General features: G+C 43.0%; 5 protein-coding genes and 1 long non-coding RNA gene across 7 annotated transcripts; 4 read left to right on the top strand and 2 right to left on the bottom strand.

Moving 5' to 3' along the window:
• The first annotated feature begins 1,037 nt into the window (after positions 1 to 1,037).
• On the top strand, positions 1,038 to 3,192 carry LOC124327178 (bone morphogenetic protein 2-like). Its single transcript, XM_046786114.1, has 5 exons — positions 1,038 to 1,697; positions 1,763 to 2,260; positions 2,328 to 2,488; positions 2,609 to 2,848; positions 2,926 to 3,192. The coding sequence occupies exons 1-5, from the start codon at positions 1,499 to 1,501 to the stop codon at positions 3,094 to 3,096; spliced, it is 1,269 nt and encodes a 422-aa protein (XP_046642070.1). The 5' UTR covers positions 1,038 to 1,498; the 3' UTR covers positions 3,097 to 3,192.
• A 294-nt stretch (positions 3,193 to 3,486) lies between these two features.
• LOC124327139 (periodic tryptophan protein 1 homolog) lies at positions 3,487 to 5,657 on the bottom strand. Its single transcript, XM_046786058.1, has 8 exons — positions 5,557 to 5,657; positions 5,399 to 5,502; positions 5,111 to 5,336; positions 4,864 to 5,049; positions 4,640 to 4,747; positions 4,404 to 4,578; positions 3,754 to 4,343; positions 3,487 to 3,676 (listed from the first exon to the last, which is right to left on the bottom strand). The coding sequence occupies exons 2-8, from the start codon at positions 5,492 to 5,494 to the stop codon at positions 3,588 to 3,590; spliced, it is 1,470 nt and encodes a 489-aa protein (XP_046642014.1). The 5' UTR covers positions 5,495 to 5,502; positions 5,557 to 5,657; the 3' UTR covers positions 3,487 to 3,587.
• A 239-nt stretch (positions 5,658 to 5,896) lies between these two features.
• Positions 5,897 to 8,980, top strand: LOC124327160 (torso-like protein). 2 transcript variants are annotated; one of them, XM_046786086.1, is made up of 6 exons: positions 5,897 to 7,166; positions 7,259 to 7,446; positions 7,530 to 7,606; positions 7,685 to 8,047; positions 8,137 to 8,290; positions 8,763 to 8,980. In XM_046786086.1, the coding sequence occupies exons 1-6, from the start codon at positions 6,670 to 6,672 to the stop codon at positions 8,867 to 8,869; spliced, it is 1,386 nt and encodes a 461-aa protein (XP_046642042.1). In that variant the 5' UTR covers positions 5,897 to 6,669; the 3' UTR covers positions 8,870 to 8,980. The 2 variants fall into 2 exon arrangements, with proteins under 2 accessions (XP_046642042.1, XP_046642043.1); XM_046786087.1 differs by having other exon boundaries at positions 7,307 to 7,446.
• A 376-nt stretch (positions 8,981 to 9,356) lies between these two features.
• Positions 9,357 to 13,257, top strand: LOC124327286 (ras-related and estrogen-regulated growth inhibitor-like). The gene is made up of 5 exons (XM_046786281.1): positions 9,357 to 9,574; positions 10,765 to 10,821; positions 11,314 to 11,387; positions 11,622 to 11,877; positions 12,731 to 13,257. The coding sequence occupies exons 1-5, from the start codon at positions 9,478 to 9,480 to the stop codon at positions 12,994 to 12,996; spliced, it is 750 nt and encodes a 249-aa protein (XP_046642237.1). The 5' UTR covers positions 9,357 to 9,477; the 3' UTR covers positions 12,997 to 13,257.
• Positions 13,258 to 13,412: 155 nt separating this feature from the next.
• Positions 13,413 to 17,473, top strand: LOC124327018 (inner centromere protein-like). Its single transcript, XM_046785806.1, has 14 exons — positions 13,413 to 13,831; positions 13,903 to 14,044; positions 14,099 to 14,211; positions 14,269 to 15,200; positions 15,263 to 15,560; positions 15,637 to 15,750; positions 15,815 to 15,859; positions 15,933 to 16,204; positions 16,279 to 16,434; positions 16,496 to 16,577; positions 16,645 to 16,715; positions 16,786 to 16,909; positions 16,981 to 17,104; positions 17,171 to 17,473. The coding sequence occupies exons 1-14, from the start codon at positions 13,721 to 13,723 to the stop codon at positions 17,353 to 17,355; spliced, it is 2,769 nt and encodes a 922-aa protein (XP_046641762.1). The 5' UTR covers positions 13,413 to 13,720; the 3' UTR covers positions 17,356 to 17,473.
• LOC124327381 lies at positions 17,312 to 18,459 on the bottom strand. Its single transcript, XR_006916059.1, has 3 exons — positions 18,071 to 18,459; positions 17,888 to 17,994; positions 17,312 to 17,816 (listed from the first exon to the last, which is right to left on the bottom strand). It is a non-coding gene; the product is annotated as an uncharacterized LOC124327381 (long non-coding RNA).
• Positions 18,460 to 19,006: the final 547 nt, after the last annotated feature.

A 19,006-nucleotide genomic window follows, 5' to 3' on the forward strand; every position in this document is an offset into this window, starting at 1 on the left:
CGTTCTGATTGCAGTTCGTCCGTCACTTCCTATACAACACAAACTCGTTACGTACATTAAAAGGATGCCGTTGAGATTATATTCAAGCTGATATCTTATAGCTAGCGTTAGCGATTTTCTTATAGCGCACAAATGAGAACGAGCGCGTTCAATCACTTCAAATTTCATCGGACGAGATCTCTTCCTGTCCGGAAATGTCTCCCTTAATCTTTTGAAATTGAAAACATTTGGTCAATATTTCTTTTCTAAACGAAAAAAAGACTTTTGTCAATATTTTTGTTACGTAACCCAAAAGCCGTTTTTCCTTCGAAATTAAGACGACCAAACTTACTGCGACTCGTTCCAAGTATTTAATCAAAATGTGTACAGACAATTCTCGGTAAATATGGAAAGTCGATCTGCTGCCAATGGACGGTCGGCTAGAGTAAACCGAGCGATATTTGACTGTACATGTATCGATACCCGCGATTCCAGTCGTTTCCGATCTCTCTCTCTCGCTGCTACCCATTGGCATCAACCCACTTCGCACTCTACGAACCCTTGTGGTTTTCCAGAAGAAACGCTATGATGTGCTAAACTTGCCAACACATGGGCCGCCGCCGGAGAGTGGGGAAAAGGGACAGAAACTCAAACAAGAAAAAAACGAGAAAAATGTAAAACAAGATTCCCGCGTTGCCTTTAAAGTTTGTTAAACCATGTGTGTGAGTGTGTGTGTGTGTCGGTGTGGCGCGTCTATCACGCCATCCGAGGAGAAGAGACGATTGGTCCGTCTGGTCTTTGGTCACCGCCTACCCACCAAAGGGAGCCGCTTCATGATTCCATTCATGAAATTCTCTTCCCCGCTAGACACTTCCTTTTAGCTTCAACGTCTAATTATTCAGACTCATAAATCATCAGCCGAGAGTGACGTCGAATCTATTGCGAAGTTGCGCGTATGCACACAACTGCCGTTTATGTCGAGCGCGCGCGCCATCCGTTCCACGGATAGCGTAGGTCAGCTTTCATCACGCTCCACAATCTTAACCTTGGAGTTCTTGGAAATCAGGTTAACCCAAACAAGACCTTGAGAGTTTGATTATTTCTTCTTCTTCTGCCATGGGCCTAGTGAGTAGTACAGTTATTAATAATCTAAGCAAAACGCAGTCAATGATGCTCTCGCACCATATGGAGAAAAATAAAGAGCAAAAAAATAATGGGGGCTGGAAACGAGACGACGCACATAAGGAAGGAGGCGAGTAGGGGAGGAGCCATTAGCAGCCCTATTTTCTTTCTTTCTTTTCTCTCAACTTCCTCTGCCAAGGGACCACACAGTCACAAGACTGCGTGTCTAAAAGAGTGATTAGAACGCTAGACGGTTACAAGTTCTACCATTAGCCAACAGACCCGTGCTCCGGACGGATTGTGTTTTGTGCGGTCCGTCCAAGTTCAACGTGACTTTGATACAGTGCGAGTAGTGATTGATTTTTTAAACAAATTAAACACAGACATTTAAAGACAAATGGAGTACTGGTCGAGACGAGAGGAACTGATGAGTGACACAATATCATTTCGATCCGAGAAAGAATTACTCCGACCTTTCCCATCAGTCGGCCGGCTATTCCAATGGAGCAATCCGTTCAGGACACTCAACTATCACGGGACACGACAGCCTGCTCTACTGGTCATCTGGACTCTGCTATTTATCGGCTATTTCCCTAGTAAGGTGGCTTTTAAATTCTTTCCAACATTTCCAATTTAACAATTCGTTTGCTCTGAATTCCAGCATCCATGCAGACGGAGCAGGTTGGCCAAGGTGATTCCTGGCAGTTGGAACGCAACGATCAAGATTGTCCGACCTGTACCCGAGAGCGAACCGTTTCCGTGATGAAGGACGACGATATCAAGCGGTGGCGAATCGAGTCGACCAAACAACAGATCCTGGACCGATTGGAAATGGAGGATCGACCGCCGAGAGTCAAGACTAAAGAAGTGGCCCTGCACATGCACAGCCTCCCGCCTACGATTGTTCTACCCGACAGCATTTCTGGTCCCTATCAAGTGGCGCAGGAAGTTGAACCGGCCAGGCAAATCATTTTGTTCCCGACCAAAACGTTTCGTCGCAATAAAAACCACAAGAATCATCACAACGATCCACCACCGATAGCCAGAGGAGAAACGCTTACCTTGAAGTTTCCCATCACCGACGAGATGCTCGTAGATGCACTTCAGTCGGCCGTTTTGTGGACAGCCCAGGAGACGTCGAGTAATAATTCTGCATCAGGTATGATTTTAAAAAATTCAATTAATTTAAAAAGTAGATTGGTATTTTAATAATGAAACTTACTTAGTTGATTGGGAGTCGACTGATGTCACAGTGACGGTAGACCAGCAAATTGACCGCCATCACAGGCACCGATTCCTCAGCTTGCCACTTGATACCAGGGTCCATTTGGATCATCCTAATCATCCTCAGCCATATTTGATTATTAAGATTGATCCGTCTCAAAGGGTAAGTCTGCGGCAAGGTCCAGTTCAGGTAGTTTCCCCAACCTTGGTTGACTTTAAATGGGGATTGTGTCTGGTGGATTTCGTCTAATCTCAGTCCGTTGGAAAATCGAAATATTTTTAGAGATCGGCCGAGGTCAGCTCAAGGAACTCCCGCCAAAAGCGGCAGAGTGTCACGACGCCCAGGTGTGGAGCAACCGTGACCCAGTGCTGCCGAGAATCTCTCTTCGTGTCCTTCAAAGACGTCGGCTGGGATGACTGGATCGTGGCTCCGTCCGGTTTTCACGCCTTCTACTGTCGTGGATCGTGTCGTACTATGACAGCGCCGGCCAGCAGCGCCAATACACACGCATCGCTCCTCCAGGTAGACCTAACAAATAATTCTGACAATTTAGTGAACAGAAATTTAAAAAAAATATTATTTGGGGTGTAATTCTGTAGAAGTTGGTGGCACGAGAGCGGGTCCCGATTGAAGCCCGGCCTCATTTAGCGCCTTGTTGCGCTCCAACTCGTCTTAGTCCGCTCGTCATTTTCTATTCCGATGAGAATAATGTCATCAAACAGCGAACTTTACCCAACATGATTGTCGAATCGTGCGGTTGTTCCTTGTAAAACCATCCATTTCTCCTTCGCTCATCTCAAAAGACATAATTTCTCACACGTGCCGACCTCGGATCGTCGCAATCATCTCTAATCATCTTTTTTTTTCTCGACACAGACATTCACACACAGACTTGCAGACTAGGCACTGCAAACAACACGAGCCAAACCTCTTAAATTCGTTCAGTTCTTATTTATTCCCTTTTTTTTTTATTATTATTTTGCCTAGGTTGAGTATGTTAACGCTTATTTGACCTGGCAATTTGGGTCATTCCTGATATAATTAAATAAATAATAATGATTATAAAAAGGAAATGAAATTTGATCAAAATGTTATATACCGCCAGCGACCACGAACAGCTATCTGTCAAGATGATACCCGGACGAGAGTAGTCGTTCACCGTCAGCAAAAAAAAATTTTATTTGTTTTTCATATCCGTACCATCCAATAGTTTATCAATGTGTTAAAAAAAAAAAAAAAAGGAAAATGAGTTTCCCGAAAATTATGATTGGTTGGTTGTTGTTGCTGGTTCTGACGGACTTGTTTGGATTAACGGTTGAACCAATTGCCGCCTTTCGAATCTGTCCAAAACTATTTAAAAAAAGGAGAATAACATTAAATTGAAAAATTTTAGTCGATAAGAGAAAATAAAAAAGGGGGTCACAAACCGGCGGCGCTTTGTCGAATGTCCCAAACTTTGAAGTTTTCGCTACGGTTGTCTCCTCCCATGCAGAAGGCGAAAGGAGCGTCGGGACACGCAGTGGCTACGTAAATTCCTCCAATCTTGAAATCGTGCTCGCAAATAAAATTAGGTTTGCCAGACTGAATGTCCCAGACCTTGAAGTCTTTGTCTTGAGAGGCTGTGACGAGACAGCCTGGACATTGCGAGCTGAGAGCCAAACCGGTGCACGATTTCGTGTGGGCATTCAACTGCCACAGCGGTTTCTCATCGTTGCGGGCGTCCATGTAGTAGACGTGACCAGCTTCCGTGCTGGCCAAGAAGCAGTAGGGATTGAAGTGATCCCATAGAACGCGTTCAATTTCACCCTCGAGGGTCCAGCTCTTGAAGCTCTCGCTACGGCAATCGTAGACGCGAACAACCTGGTCGCAACAGCCCGTCAACAACGTCTGGATCTCGAAGGGATGGAACTGTAGGCTCTGAACTTTCTCCGGATGGGGCAGCGTAGAAGCAACCACCTGATTGGTCATGTCCCATAACATGACTGTGTTATCGGCTGATCCACTGGCCAATAAGTTTCTAAACAAACACATAGACATTAGGAAATTTCTAAATTTAAGAAATGTATTCAATAGATACCTGACGCGCTTGTTCCACGACAGGCTGAGGACAGCGTCTTTGTGACCGACACCCTCAATCTTCTTCTTGCGACTCTTCTTTTTGCCCAGTCGAAATTCAGGTTCCAAGCTGCCCACGATATCCACATCCCAGACTTCGATAATAGGAGACATGCTACCAACGGCCAAGTAGTTACCTTTTCACCATATTAAGTAATAAATCTAATTGTACCAGTGGTCGAGAAATTTTTAATTTACCTGCTTTTGTTTCGGTTGGATTGAAATCTATCCATTCCATACAAAGAGGAAGAGCTGGCAAGAACGTCTCATGATGGACGTACAAATGGGCTTCTTCGGCGTTATAAACTGTGGTAGGAAATTAAGAGTTAATAAACACAATTTTTTGGCCAAGAGATAATAAACAGATATGTCTAAGCTTAGAGTTAATAAACTGTTTTCTCTTTTTTTGCACAATAACTTGCCATATATTTCCAGAATGGCAGCGTCTCCTTCAACGTGCCCAACGGCGATCAGATTGTCAGTAGGTAATAGGTTAAAGTCCTCTTCTTCTTCACTGTCCTCATCTTCTGGCTTTGTGACATACGGATCTAGTTTCTCATCAGAGAACACAGCCAAGTTTTCAATTCCCATGAGAACATTGTCATCATCTGTAAAAAAAAAATGAGCTTAATTACAGTGACTGTAATAACTGGATTGACATTAACCAACCATCATCATAGTCATCTAGTCCATATTCTGCTGCAATTTTAGCATCTTCGTCCATCTCCTTTGCTGCTTCCTCGTCTAGCTGGTCAGTATCTTTGACACCACTGTCGTCTCCGTCTTCCATGTCTTTATCTTCCTCGTCATCCTCTTTATCTTCTTCATCGAGTTCAGCCAGATCTCCTTTTGTTTTGCCAATTAATGCTTCAAGCTCTTCTTTAGTGAGCTCAACCTGAGAGATAGAGAACACGTTAATCAAGTCACACTTACAATTCGGTGTAACGAGGTTGAAACCTTTTCGGGATTTAATTTAGCAACCCCCCGACGAATCCAAGCCACGCATGGAATAAAGTTTAAGCTGGCCTGTTCGATATCTTCCTCGTTTTCCATATTGTCAACTATTAATTATAAAACGTAATTTAGAACCAAAAAAGAGATAATGTGACACCCACTTTAAGTCGAAACACGTTTTACACGTGTGTATTGATGACCAAGTCGTCTGCACTTTTGGCAAAATTAGCAGTCGTTCTAATACCAAAAAATCGTTAAACGAAATTCCCCAAAAAATCCATTTCTTTGCGGTTAATGTCTCTGTACGTTGTTAATGTAATTATTAGGTAGAATCAAGGTAATATCGTTTATGTCTTCATGGGCTGTAGAACACTAAAAACACGTTTAATCATCCGCATCAAGAACCTTCACGATTTTACTCACCGGTGGTGGGGGGAACTCCGCACAGTAACCTTCTCTCCGTCTCCATTAAAAACGTTAAGTCTCATTGTATTCTTTTTTCTTCGAAGGTAAAATCGTGAAAGAGCGAGATGTAAACCTATTTATTTAAAACGTCCTCGCACTGAAATGTAATCTTAATCGCCCAGAGTCTCTACTGCTACAACTTGTGATTTTCTAAAGATCAAGAAATGATGATTGCGTTCCCATTCACCGGTAGACATACACCAGTCTCGTGTGTAATTCGGGGTCAATGTCGAATGGCTAAATAATATTTTTTTTCTTTCTGTTTTCAACTGGAATCCGCGAAGGAAAGGGAAAGTCACGTTACCCCTTTTCACATTCGCTTCCATTAGATTGTGTCATGTCAGTGTATATATACCAGCAGTGTATACATATTGAAAAGGACCCAACACGAAATTTTCAATCGGATTTCAACGTTCACATCAGCTCGACGAAGTGAAAGTGTTGCTGCTGCTGGTTTTGTTTTTATTTCAAATCAGCTCGAAAGATTTTTATTTCTTTCGAATCCAAAGTGCCCAGTGTGTTTGTACAGTTAGAATTTTGTTTCTTTGAAATTTCACGACGAAACCCCCAACAAAACAACTTGCATAATATTATTTGGGGTACGCGCTCGTTATTTGGCGGTCACCATCTGCTGTTAACGTAACATCAAATGGTTAATTTTTTTTCCAACTCTGCTGAGCTGAGTCATACCGCCCACCATCATCAAAAAGTACTTACACAGAAAAATCTAAAGGGGAAAAATATATAAGACACTACCCACACATACACAGCACATGCCTATCTACTACAGTTAACTTCCAGTTTTTGCCATGTCCAGTCATCAGTTGATTTCCAGCCGGGCTTGCCGACGGGTCGGCCATGTCAATAGTTCCTCAAAAATGACATCATCACATCATTATTTAACCACTTTAGTGAACGTGATTGGCTGTTGTGTAGCATTCCTGACTGTGACCCAATGCTTTGCCCAGCAGACGACAGCAGATTCCCAACGCAAGTCAATTGTCCTCCGCACTCTGCAGCAAATCCTATCGACGGGCAATCATTCGATGCTGAGCGTCCAGGAAACCGACGCCATCCTCCCAGTGGGCGAAGCTTTCAATCTGTTCCAGAGTTACGGTTTATTAGCGTTCAACGTGAACGTGGCACCTCTGATCCTGGTGTCAACCCCAAACAGCCGGGCAATTGGCAATGGATCGCCGACTCCATCGCCGTTCACGCTCCCCTTGTTCCAGATGACGACTCATCCGGTTTTGGATCAGAAACTCTACACGCCAGAAATCAGACGTCCTCACATGAATATCGCCAGGTCAAAAAATTTTTGTTTTATTGAAATTCCGCAGTCCGTTTTTATGTAACCGACCGGGCCGATGAAGACACGTTAAGTGTTATTCTCGCGAGAGCGAATGTAATTCATTCAACTCTGCCATTTTGCGCCATCGTTTCAAGAGGGCACCAACAGCTGATGGAGGTGATGGATCGCTCCGTTCGACTCCACTTGTGTCGAGATACCGAAGCTCTGATGATTCGATTCTTGTCCGGATTCACCGTTGACGGATTGTCCAAACCCTGGTGGGCATTCGCAGCCGGTAAGTACCGTTTCCCCCCTCTCCGCAAAATGGTTGTCTACATTTAAATTTTTTTTTAATGACGTCATTTGACTCAACCGCAGCCTGGAAGAAGCACGTCCTTCCACGAATTTACGGCGTTCCAGCTACTTACCTAAGCGATGACTACATCTTCCTCCTGGTATTATTTTTTAAAACAATTAAAAATTTATAAATAGAAATCATTTGACGGTTATTTTTTGCGGTTCATTTTGGATAGGTGCGCATTGAAAAGCGCTCGATTGTCGGATCGATCAACGGTTCAATGTTGCTGGAACCGGACCTGCTGGCCAAGTTGCCGTCACCCGACGCTGGCGGCAAATTGGACGCTGTTACCAAACCTTGGCGTTCGGCTGTTGAATTTTTCGTTCAATTCGGCACTCACGTCATCACCGACTACTCGGTGGGCGATGCGCTTTTCCAGGTGATTGTCTACGACGCTTCATCGTTGCCGCTTTTATCCGAGAAGATGCTGCAGCTGAGGGCTCATGTCGAGCAATTCAATCCGGTCAACGCCACCAAACTCGACTGGAACAATTTGCTGTTGAAACACTCGACGCCCGTCCACGTTGGCAAACTCCAAGTAATATAAATTAGACTCTGGCAAATTTACATAATAATACCCAGAAATTTTTTGAAATAAAAATTGTTTTGTTGTTGTTTTTGGTTTAGTTGATTAGTGGCAACCGGACGTTGATCAATTGGCTGGAATCGAGATTGGCTGTGAGTACGTTGCCCGAAACGATTCCTTCGAGCATTCGCCTTTTGGGCGCACCAGTCCTATTTAACCTGTTCTACCGTCAAATGCAACCCAGAGCCGTTTTAAGTAAGTTTCATCATTTATTATTATTCTATCAAACATTATTCAGAGATGAGTGACAAGCGTCCGTCGATGGATATTGACTGACGACACTTGTCGGACACCAACGAGGTGTCGTGAAAATGCAAATAACACGGCAGGGCATTTTCACGACATTTCTGGGTCATCGACAACTCTCTCTCTCTTAGTTCTCACTCTCTTTCTTCCCCCTGTATATATCTTGTCCTTGGCACAGTCGTGTGTTTGCCAAGGAAAAATCTGGGAAATGTAACACTTATCCGAGCCATGCCAGTCGACTGGTGACGGAAACCGGATTTCGCTCGGCCAATAATAATAATCAAATCGATGAGAGAGATATAACTTTCACCCTTTTACAGCCCCCCACTCGTTTTTCCGATTTCATTTTGATAGGTTTTTTTTTTAAATATTTAGAAAGGTTGGCAATTCAACTTTTTTTTCGGTTACATTTTTCACGCAGGTATGAATATGGCGGCAATAACCAAAGCGATCCCGGAGATGTCGTTACGTACTTGGCTCGACGATATCCTGATCAATTTGCTACGAATGTGGGAGTACAACATGTGATAAGATGTGTAACGTGTAATATGTCTGTCGTTTTCTTTTCTTTTTGTGTCTGTCTGTGTGAATAACGTCGGAAAACCGCATCAATAAACGCGCCCATCTGTCGTGAGTCCATTAAGCCACTACAATATATCGTCTATATGCACTCTCGACCTCGCCGAAGACGTGATCTGATCCTGGCTCGGCTGCTACTGCTGCTGAGCTTCTATTCCGCGTGTATAAACAATGGATCAGCCGCCATCCAGCGGTGATACCGACGACTTTTCACGCTCCTGCTCATCAGCGTTCTTCACCCCAAAAAAACCTTTCAGAGAAAAAATGTTTTCCCCCATTACTTATTTCCTTCCTCAACCAACTATTTTCGTTCCTTTTTTCTTATTTTTTCGGGTTCAGTTCACGGCGGCCCGTTTTTAGAATTCTTGTTACCCCCCTCCTCCTCCTCCTGTCTTGTTCCCTCCTCCCGCAGCCGTGTGCGTGTTTTTTTACGGCAGGAGCGCGCCCAGTCGTCAGTCGATCCTCGCCTGTCTGGCAGGCTCCACGTTTGTTTGAATTTTTCTTTCCCGAACCAAAGTGATTCAGGATTTTTTTGTTGGTGGGGGTAATTAACCAAAATGAATTCGTCGCCAATCAAAGGCATACGACGCAAGAAATCCTTGCTGAGCGAAATCAAGGTGCTGGTCGTCGGCGGTCCCAGTGTCGGCAAATCAGGTCAGACCCATTTTATCTCCAATTGTTCATTTGATGAGTGTCAAGTGAGTCATCACACGCTGGGTGGGGGGGTCGATAAGACACAGACTCGTGTAATTACCTTTTTTTTCTCGTCTGAAAAAGTTTGAAGCGATTAGGTTCTATTCCATATGAAATCAGTGTTGATCGTTGATTGCTTTTCCATCCATCCCGTCAACTCTAGACTCTCTAGTCTCTGCTGCTTCGCACATACCAAAACACAGACATTCTTGGCACACAACAAAGCGTAGAGAGAGAGAGAGAGAGAGCTCTCCAGGTCATTAAGTGCTATGCTGCACAGGATCGGCTAGGAATTCACAATAGCACGTACAATAGAGTTCGTTGTTCTCGCTCACAGCAGTCTTTTGGCTGTGCTGCTGGCTTCATCCGCAGAGATCTATACATCTACTTGATATTGATAGCTCAATAATAACAAAAGTCTGAGCTCTCTGCTATTATAATGACCTAGTAGTAGACTATACGAGCTCCTGCTCCTGCTGTGTGCCATTGAGGTTTCACCTTTAATGACTGGGCGCCGTTTGCTCGCGACTGTGCCTCCATTCCCGGTGATAAACGAGTAGACGTTGTGCATAAAAACAAGGCGCGTCGTTTTTTGATTTACAACAGTGAATAGAAGCGCCGCTCGGATTTTTCATACTCTTCGTACAATCGAGCGCTGTATAGCTGTGTAACGGACCAACAGTTGGAAACTCGTTAGATTTGACTTGACAGAAATATGCGCACGAGACCGTTAGAGAGATGGCGAAAAAAAAACAAAAAAGGGCAAGTTTAGGATATCTATTCTTGATGATGTCAGTCGTTGGATTTGTTGTTGTTTGTGCACCTCGAGAGAGCGAGAGCGCGGGAGCTCCCCATCATTTTTCTCAACCTAATCCCGCGCTCCGTCCATCCGTCCGTCCGTACAGGAAAATCGCTAGAACGTCTTGGGTTGCGCTGCGCTCTTTTTGTTTTTCTAACATTCAGACCTTCTCTGGGATATTGATGGAGAAGCCAGTAGTCCAAACAGTTAACCTACGACTCTCTGGCTGCCCCCAAGAAAACATTATTAGCCTATATATTTCTTTTAATATTTCATAACCCATTTTGTTTTTTGAAAAACAATTCTATTTTCCACGTATACTCTTAACGGTGTATTATTTTCATTTTTATAGCGCTGACCGTGAGGTATTTAACCAAGCGTTACATCGGAGAGTACGACCATCAGTCGGGTAAATATAGTTCCTTCTCTATCAACCTCATTTGAACGATCAAATTCGTGTAAAGTTTGAGAGAGGGGCCATTTTCAATTGCGCAACAAGCTGCTTATGTGTGTGTAGTAGTCTCAAACTTGAAACGGGAAATCTTCTAGTATATACTATAATCTCGCAGACTCTAAATAGACTCGACTGCTTTTGTGTACGAGATAAATCGTCACTTGATTGTGTCGGCTGTAAACACCGTATACGAACCCGACAAGTTTCTAGAGAGAGAGAGGGTCGGGGGCTTTGTTTAGAAGATTAAAGAGCAGTAGGTGTAAATCGGCCGAGAGTTTTGTGGCGGCGGTACGTGACAAGATTTATATATCTACACACAGAAGCCGCCCAGCTATCTTCTTATATACATGAAAAGCTTCTTCTTTCTTCCTTTTTACCTCCATTTCTAATGAATGTCGTTTGTATTTTATCTCTCTCCAATCCTTGACGACATATTCAAACGTGCAGAGAATCGATACAAGCACGAGGCCATGATCAACGGCGAACCAGTTATTTTCGAAATCCTTGATACGTGTCCCAAGGTAAGCCAATTACAATTGAACAGATTTCCATTCAGTCTCCTTTGATGTGCTAACATCTGTCGTCGAAGGTTAACTTGCATCTTTCATGAATTCAGTTCGTTATAATATATATACCAATCAGTATATCAAGTAAATGCAATGATAACATGTCTATCAGGCATCGAGCCAAAAGTGTCCTCATCAACTTTTATACAAATTGCGCATTTTATACTATATACTATATTTGATTGAAAGTCGGACAAGGATTTGTTGGCGGTGGATTCGATTCAATGGGCCGATGGTTTCCTCCTGGTTTACTCGATACTGGACAAGGCGAGTTTCGACTACATCCAGCGGTTCAGGCGGCACGTCCTCGAGATCCGCAACATCGGATCCAGCAGCGTTAGCAAAGCGGATCAGCAGACGGGCGCCAGTAGCAGCACCATTCCCTGTGTCTTAGTGGCCAACAAGGCCGACATGGTTCACCTCAGACAGGTGCCCACACATGAAGGTAATTTAAACAACCAAATTAAACTCATCCCCAGATGAAAAAACTGCGCATTCGTTCCTACTCACGCGACCCCAATAATTATTCGTCCGGAACATAAGTTGACCTTGCCCAGGAAGCTAATTTCGGGTTTGTTTTGCCATCTGTTCCGTGTCCTGTCCTTGAACGGGTCGTTGGGCCAATGGCTGAATATACGGTAACGTGCATAACGTTTTATTATAGAACTGAAAGCCTACGCCTTGTTGTCTGATGTGTGTGTTTCCAGCGTGACGTCATCGTGAAACATCACGATGTTGGCGCCTATATTTAACACTCTGACAGATCCGCTTTTTTTCCCCTTTCGCTCCGTTTGATTGCGACAAGAGACACGATCCGCCTTCACTATTCTAATGACAGGCGTGACACACACACGGGAGCACAAGTTCCCCGTCCCTTTTTCACGACCCCCGACAAGTGTCAAAATTGGCCCGGCCGCCAAAACTCATTCAAACTTCTGATTATTACTTTGAGCTCTGTTTTTGAGCGATGATCTATTTTGTATGGAGTGACGTGATGCGCTGGTCATTGTCAATGATAATCCCAGTTTTTCATTTTTGACTGTTGAAAGGCTGCGGAATCTTTAGCTCGAGAGAAAAACCAAATCAGCTTTGAGGTTGCATCAGACGCGCTTGGAAACTGTCGTAGATGAATTAAGGATCGCTGAGTCATCGAATAGTTGGCACCAACATCCCAAATTCCCCCCCGGAATTGTTGGATGAGACTCACACAACATGCCGTTATAACCTTGTTACTACGAGTTGATTGCATCAGTTTATATATCAAAGTTATCACTTGTTTCATTTGATTTTGAATGTAGGCGAACAATTGGCGAAGGAAATGGAATGCTACTTTGCCGAAGTTGCCGCTGCCGAACAGGTATCCAGCATTGCGGATGCTTTCAACGAACTCGGACGAGAAGTTCACTCTGTTCGGAGACGGTCAAAACCGCCATTGTCTTCCTCATCGACGCACTCTACGCCGTCACTTTTTGACCGCATGCTTGGCAGCCGATCCTCGGCCGGAATTGGCTCCATCAGGGCGTATGCACGCGGGAAATCCGACTCGGCTTTGCCAAAAGATTAAACAATGGAAAAGGAGAAAACAAAAAACGTTTCCGACCGAGTCCCATGCCCCAAATGCGTTCATGCGATCATTTGAAATCCCCAGAATTTGTGTTGAATCAAACGGCGATAAAAAAAAAAAACAAAAAAAAATAACTCGAGAATCGAGTATATCAATAAGGTTGTTATCGCTAGATGGCACTGATATGTAATATTTATTTTGGCCGTTGGATGGCGTGGAAGAGTTACTTTCGACTCGATTAATAAAGAAATTAATATTTAATATACAAGAAAAATTTATTTATTATTGTGTAATTAAATGTTTTTTTTGACGAAAGGCGTAATTATTTGAGCTGTTAAAAGCTTTTAAAATAAAATTATTCAACGAATTACGAACACAGTCGGGGTTGATCCGGCAATCACGCATTGTAGCAAATCCAAATCCGTTAAATTCTCAAATTCAAACCGCAACGTTTTGGAGGGCGCTGTTCAGTTTTCTGTTCTCTTGTTTTGTGAAAAGAGGTCCCGCCAAATGTCGAGGTCGAAGTATTGATAAAGAACGTTGAATTTTACAGCTTTAATTTTTAGGGAACTTTCTTTTAGAATAAAGATTTTATTCAGGTCGAATTGAAACAAAGTTTTGGGAGACATTTCTGGGTGATTTTGTTACCCACTCTTGGGTTTGTGGTAGTTTCAGTTGACTCCATTACCACTCAGTTTGATTGGGTTCTTCTCAGGTTTAAAAAATGGGTGAGCGACGTTCAAGCCGAAGGGTAAGGTACGACTTTGATGTTGCACTTAAACGTCTTCTTGATATAGTAGAAGTCAATCTAAACGAGGCCCTCGGTAACTACGAAGTAAGTAAATCATTTTTCAAATTAGGTAAAATGCTGTTTCACAAATGTGTGTGTTCGTGTAAACTTAACAGGCAAACTTAGAGTGGTTGATAAATTATCCTGTCATAGCGAAACAAAAGTTAATGAATTCAAGGGAGGGCTTCAAAATGCCCCAGACTCCTGCAAGGAAAAAGACTAGACAACAGACGAAAAGATTTTTAAACGAAGATGATGGTAAGATGAATGTTCCTATGTCCTTACCTTGCTCTGACTTATCTCCGCATTCAGAACAAGCAAGTGGAGACCACAATGCTGTACCATCAAAAAAAGGAAAACTTTCACACGAAGAAAATGAATTCCAGGAAATCCTTGGTGGGAGACCAAGACGTCAGGCCTCTTGTGTAAATGAATTTGATTTCAAATTATTCTAGACCATTCAATCAACTACTTTTTTACAGGTTGCAAAATCTAAAATCCAGCAATCTGTAAAGATGGCTAACGATTTGAGACAAAAAATGAGGCGACCGAAGGCAGATAAAAGTGACGCAGATAGCAATGTATCGTCTATCCAAGATTCGTCATCTGTTCAGGATTCCGATTTTAATAACCAACGTATTGAAATGAAGGATGGAAGTCCAGATCTATGTGAGCCCAAATCAAAGAATAAGGCCAATAACCAAAAAAGGTTCGTGAAATCACAAGAAACATCTCCCCCTCTCTCGGCAAATAGTACATTCTCGAAAGGAGAGGCTAAATGTCCTCCACCGACAATGTTGAAGGTCAACTTTGCGTCCGAACCAACAGTAATTTCACCGCCACCCGAGATTTCCGAAACTTTCGTCGTTCCTGATGAGCCAGTTGAACAGGAGATATTGTCTCCTATTCAGCACGTACCCGTAATCCCTGCTTTCGTTGAAGAAGTCCCGTGCGTTCCCAAGAAGAGAGGTAGACCTCGCATCGTCGCAAAAAAGATTGATTCAGGTAGCGAGAACGAAAAGATTGTCCCCGACAAAAAAGTCGAAAAACAAATCATTGAAGATTCGTTGCCCTTGGAAGAGCCAAAGGAAATCAAGCGCCCATCATCCGAGCTGAATGTGGCAAGCGACCCGGACGCTTTGCTCAAAAAGAAGGTTCGCAAAGCACGAAAACCTGTCGAAGAAAGTTCAGCCCCTGCTGTTGTTGCACCCACTGCTGCTGCACCTAGCCTCCGTCAAAATCGCAACCAAGGAACCTCTGTCCGCTCATCCGCCGTGGTTGTTCCGAATTCGCCTCGTATTGTAAAAACTCCTTCGAAACTCCACGAGCAAATTCAGAGGAACGCAAATAATCAGTTAAACCCAACGAACTCTTCTCCACTTAAAAGGGTCTTCACTCCTAAGCTTGTCTTCAGGTAAACGACCCCCTGAGTTTCAATACCGAATGGTGTTCTAAATCTTTAAACCTTTTTCACAGCCCTTTCAAACCTACATCGGTGAAAACAAAAGTAGAGGCCTTTGAAGCGGCACTAGGTAGCGGTGGACCAGGAACCCCTACTGCCACCACTACAAACAGCAGCGCAAAACCCAAGACGTATGCTCTTCCGGAAGTTCGTGTTCTTTTGCAGCGACTCACAAGTCAACAACTCAAAGAAGCCGCAGGTGCCGTGAAGCCCCAACGGGTATCGCGGAAGCCAAAAGAAAAAGAAGCTAAACGATGCACATTTGTTTTGGAAAACTCGGATTCTGAAAAGGAAAACAAATCGACAAGACAGGTGAGTTGACGACAAACATTAAAAAATGTCTCACTTTTTCATCTGCCATCTTTTTTATTTGTAATTTCAAAAATAGTCTGTGGCCCGAACTTTGGCACGGAAAAGTTTAGACAAGGCTAAACATATCGTTGTTGCTGCTGCTCGTAATAAGTTGCTGGCCAGTACGACGCAAAACGAAGCGACTGAAAGCGTAAGTTCCTATCAGTTACTTATTGTTTATGCTCAATTAACTTGTGAATTTGTTTTCGTTATAGCCCAACGTTCACGTCAACCGAAATGCTGCGACGCTAATGAGCAAAGTAAGTTTAGTAAAAAAAAAGTTTTTACTTTTTTCAATTTTTGATAATTTATTGTTCATTTGATAATTTCTAGTTTCGTTTCGCTACTGCTTCTGGATCGTCTGGATCTTCAAGTTCATCACTGAATCGTTACGTGACCATGACTCAAGGAAAATCGGCGTCTAACATAGTCACAGGTATCGGCACGTTTACGGGTACTAAGCCAGTGCCGATGCCTACTAAAGCCACCGAAGAGGACGGGCTCAAGCGCAAGGAATTGGAACTCAAGCGGTTGAAGGAAAAAGAAGAGGAGGCTGCTCGCAAGCGTGAAGAGTATTTGAAAGCCAAGGCCGAGGAACAAAAACGGTGCGTCCATTTTATTTACCTTGTTCGTCACCTCAGCTGATGTTCCTATTCATTGTTTCGTATTTCTTATCCAGGAAACACGAGTCTCGAGCGAAACGTGCCTTGGCGCAGCGCACCCTAATCACTAAACAACACAAAGAAGAACAGAAACAAAAACTTGAGAACAAAGAAGAAAAGAGTGCCCACTTGAAGCAGAAAATACAAGCTGAGAACCAAGAGAAGGCAGAACGGTAAGGCGTTGGTGTTTGAGTGACAAAGTTAAATTAAATTAATCCAATTCTCTTTGCACAGCGTCCGGATAGCTCAGCTGCAAAGACAACAAGAAGCCGAACAGCGCCGCAAGGCCGAAGAACTACAAAAGCAACAGGAATGGGTAAATTTATTTTCCTTGCGGATTCATATAAATGCTGATGGACTTTTTTCGAATGTTAATTTCTTAGGAGGAAGAACAACTTCGTTTGCAAGCCGTTAAGAAGGAACAGGAGGAACAAGAAAAGCAAGCCAAGTTGAGGTATGAAAGTCAAATGTGTTTTTGCTCTAACGTTTCAAGTATTTTATGCCAAACGTGTTTGAATTCTCAGGCAAGCTGAGGTTGAAAAAGCCAAAGCCGCCGCCGCCGTTGCTGTGCCAGTCCCAGGACCTTCCACGTTGAACGCTACCGTCACGCTGCCTTCGTCTGTCTTTGCAAACTACCAGATCACGCCAGTATGCAAATGACCATATTCTTGAATTTTTTGGGATTGCGTTTAAATGCATCGACTTTTCGTTTTTTTTAGGTGCGCGTGACCAAGAAGGGGAAACTTTTCAATCCCGACAACTATGATATCGGTGATATGCGCTCAGATGACTCTACCGACGATGATTCCAGGCCCAGAAAATCTATTCCTACTTGGGCTAGAAGTAAGTTACAAAGTTGCTTAACTTTGTTGTTCATCACTAACAAAAAATTATTATTCAATTATTTAGGTTTCAATCTTAAAGTGGCGTTAGCGCAGCAAACGGAAGCAAATATTGATACCGCCCAAATTTTCCCCGGAGACATACTCCTTCAAGATCCTGACCTGAGCGCTATATTTAAGATTAAACGTGCCCGTTTTGATAAGCGCACGTCCAGCGCAATCTGGAAAACCCCTCCCGCGAATCACATGTAATATGCACACTTCCATTTCACATTGGAACTTTTCTTTTGTGTTTTTAAACAGAAATTTATGCTACTACCTTTTGCCTTGCTTCTATCATTCATTATAATACAAAAAAAGTACACGGTTATTCTTGTTTCCTTCTGAAATGTGGATTTCTGTCAATTGGTTTATACAACTTGTCATGTTTTCATGGAAAAAAGCACAAGGAAATAATCACAGATTACCTGCAGTGACACATGAAGAAGGACATGGTTGAGAATTAAAGGTAATCTTTGAGCAGAGATAAGAAACTACTTCACAAATTCGTAGGTGGTGCATGAATAATACATCATTCCTTTTTCTGGTTTTTTTATGATAGGTGCATTTCTAGCAGTACTGCACTTTGATGGGGATGGAACAAGCAGGCCACAGACTTCATCTCGCATTTGCCTCTCCCTCAAAACATCTTGTTCCGACTGTCTTCTGAAAGCCTGCAAAAAAAATTGATTTGCAGCATATGATTAAGTGTTGACACAGGTAGAAAGGCTCAAAATAGGTTTACCGATGCATAAGGGTTGATGGATTCTCCATTGGCAATCTTTGGCCTGCAGCATGAATCATAGCAGGAAATCAGTAAACCCATAGTGACGCTTGTCCCATTCGACGAACCTTGAACGTTCACACACAAGAAAACAAACGTCACTTTGTATCCGGAAAACAACTCAAAGTATATGTAAATGTTTACTTTTCAGGATGGGCCAATGTTGGTCATTTTTATGTGAAACTGGGAACAACACACGAAAACACGATTCGGCGCCACGATTATAGGGTAAGAATAAATAATTAAGATGTCTTTCTATCTAAACATTTGACTATTTGAGTGATGGAGGAGCGGTCTGCTTTTGTTTCCCGCTGTCAGAGCAAGACGGGTAAAGAGCAATAACAAGACGCAACAGGAGGATGGGAATATCCAATAAGAATTTGGCAACGCTCGAATATCAATTTTTCTTATCTTTGGTCTTCCTCTTGTCTTTGAATTATGCATTAGGAAATTTAAAACGAACTTGTCGATCCAAAAGAATTCCATTACCGCTTCGTCTACAAAATCAATGTTATTCAAATAATTTATGGCAATCGAACAATCGGGTAGCCATCGATTGCTAAACCATCAAAAGTAGAAACCTCAAACCTGGAAAAGGTTTTTTCATTATTTATACTGACATCAACTGCCATCTAATAGCGCAGATATCATTTTAGGAGTTTAAAACCATTTCTACATCTTTCATATCCAATTCCCTTATGGGAAAAAAAATCATTCAGTTATCGATCAAAAACTTGTTTTCTTTTCCCTTTTCTCCCTCTACTTGGCCGCGTGATGGATCGGAATCCACATTTGGGAAATGCGGATAGGAGGCAACAAAAAAGGGGAAAGGGAGAAGGAAGAGAGAAACTTTGAAGATGAGTTTTATTTGGAAATGGATTGGCTCACCGGCTGTTGTCCTGCATCGTATTTTTATTTTCTATTTTTTTTTTGTGGGATGGAAAGTGAAGTCATGACTGTTCGTGATGCCCAAGAACGGGCCGTTGGGTCAAGTGTGCGTGAGTGCCGGTGCACATACGGTCGGGTCCCGGGATCCGAATGTAAATGGAAAATGGTGAAGAACGAAGAAAAAAAAGCGTC

Source organism: Daphnia pulicaria, chromosome 2, assembly GCF_021234035.1.
Source record: "Daphnia pulicaria isolate SC F1-1A chromosome 2, SC_F0-13Bv2, whole genome shotgun sequence".
NCBI classification, from domain to species: Eukaryota; Metazoa; Arthropoda; class Branchiopoda; order Diplostraca; family Daphniidae; genus Daphnia; species Daphnia pulicaria.

What these genes read in the sequence shown, in the direction of transcription:
- LOC124327178 (XM_046786114.1), top strand. Translation starts at nt 1,499, where the DNA reads ATGGAGTACTGGTCGAGACGAGAGGAACTGATGAGTGACACAATATCA. An exon ending in GAGTAATAATTCTGCATCAG is followed by an intron (nt 2,261 to 2,327) that starts GTATGATTTTAA and finishes AAACTTACTTAG; the next exon opens with TTGATTGGGAGTCGACTGAT. An exon ending in CACACGCATCGCTCCTCCAG is followed by an intron (nt 2,849 to 2,925) that starts GTAGACCTAACA and finishes GTAATTCTGTAG; the next exon opens with AAGTTGGTGGCACGAGAGCG.
- LOC124327139 (XM_046786058.1), bottom strand. Translation starts at nt 5,494, where the DNA reads ATGGAAAACGAGGAAGATATCGAACAGGCCAGCTTAAACTTTATTCCA. An exon ending in CTAAATTAAATCCCGAAAAG is followed by an intron (nt 5,337 to 5,398) that starts GTTTCAACCTCG and finishes TCTATCTCTCAG; the next exon opens with GTTGAGCTCACTAAAGAAGA. An exon ending in TGCCATTCTGGAAATATATG is followed by an intron (nt 4,748 to 4,863) that starts GCAAGTTATTGT and finishes TTCCTACCACAG; the next exon opens with TTTATAACGCCGAAGAAGCC.
- LOC124327160 (XM_046786086.1), top strand. Translation starts at nt 6,670, where the DNA reads ATGTCCAGTCATCAGTTGATTTCCAGCCGGGCTTGCCGACGGGTCGGC. An exon ending in CCTCACATGAATATCGCCAG is followed by an intron (nt 7,167 to 7,258) that starts GTCAAAAAATTT and finishes TATTCTCGCGAG; the next exon opens with AGCGAATGTAATTCATTCAA. An exon ending in ATGACTACATCTTCCTCCTG is followed by an intron (nt 7,607 to 7,684) that starts GTATTATTTTTT and finishes CATTTTGGATAG; the next exon opens with GTGCGCATTGAAAAGCGCTC.
- LOC124327286 (XM_046786281.1), top strand. Translation starts at nt 9,478, where the DNA reads ATGAATTCGTCGCCAATCAAAGGCATACGACGCAAGAAATCCTTGCTG. An exon ending in TCCCAGTGTCGGCAAATCAG is followed by an intron (nt 9,575 to 10,764) that starts GTCAGACCCATT and finishes TCATTTTTATAG; the next exon opens with CGCTGACCGTGAGGTATTTA. An exon ending in AGAGTACGACCATCAGTCGG is followed by an intron (nt 10,822 to 11,313) that starts GTAAATATAGTT and finishes TCAAACGTGCAG; the next exon opens with AGAATCGATACAAGCACGAG.
- LOC124327018 (XM_046785806.1), top strand. Translation starts at nt 13,721, where the DNA reads ATGGGTGAGCGACGTTCAAGCCGAAGGGTAAGGTACGACTTTGATGTT. An exon ending in CAAACTACCAGATCACGCCA is followed by an intron (nt 16,910 to 16,980) that starts GTATGCAAATGA and finishes CGTTTTTTTTAG; the next exon opens with GTGCGCGTGACCAAGAAGGG. An exon ending in TATTCCTACTTGGGCTAGAA is followed by an intron (nt 17,105 to 17,170) that starts GTAAGTTACAAA and finishes TCAATTATTTAG; the next exon opens with GTTTCAATCTTAAAGTGGCG.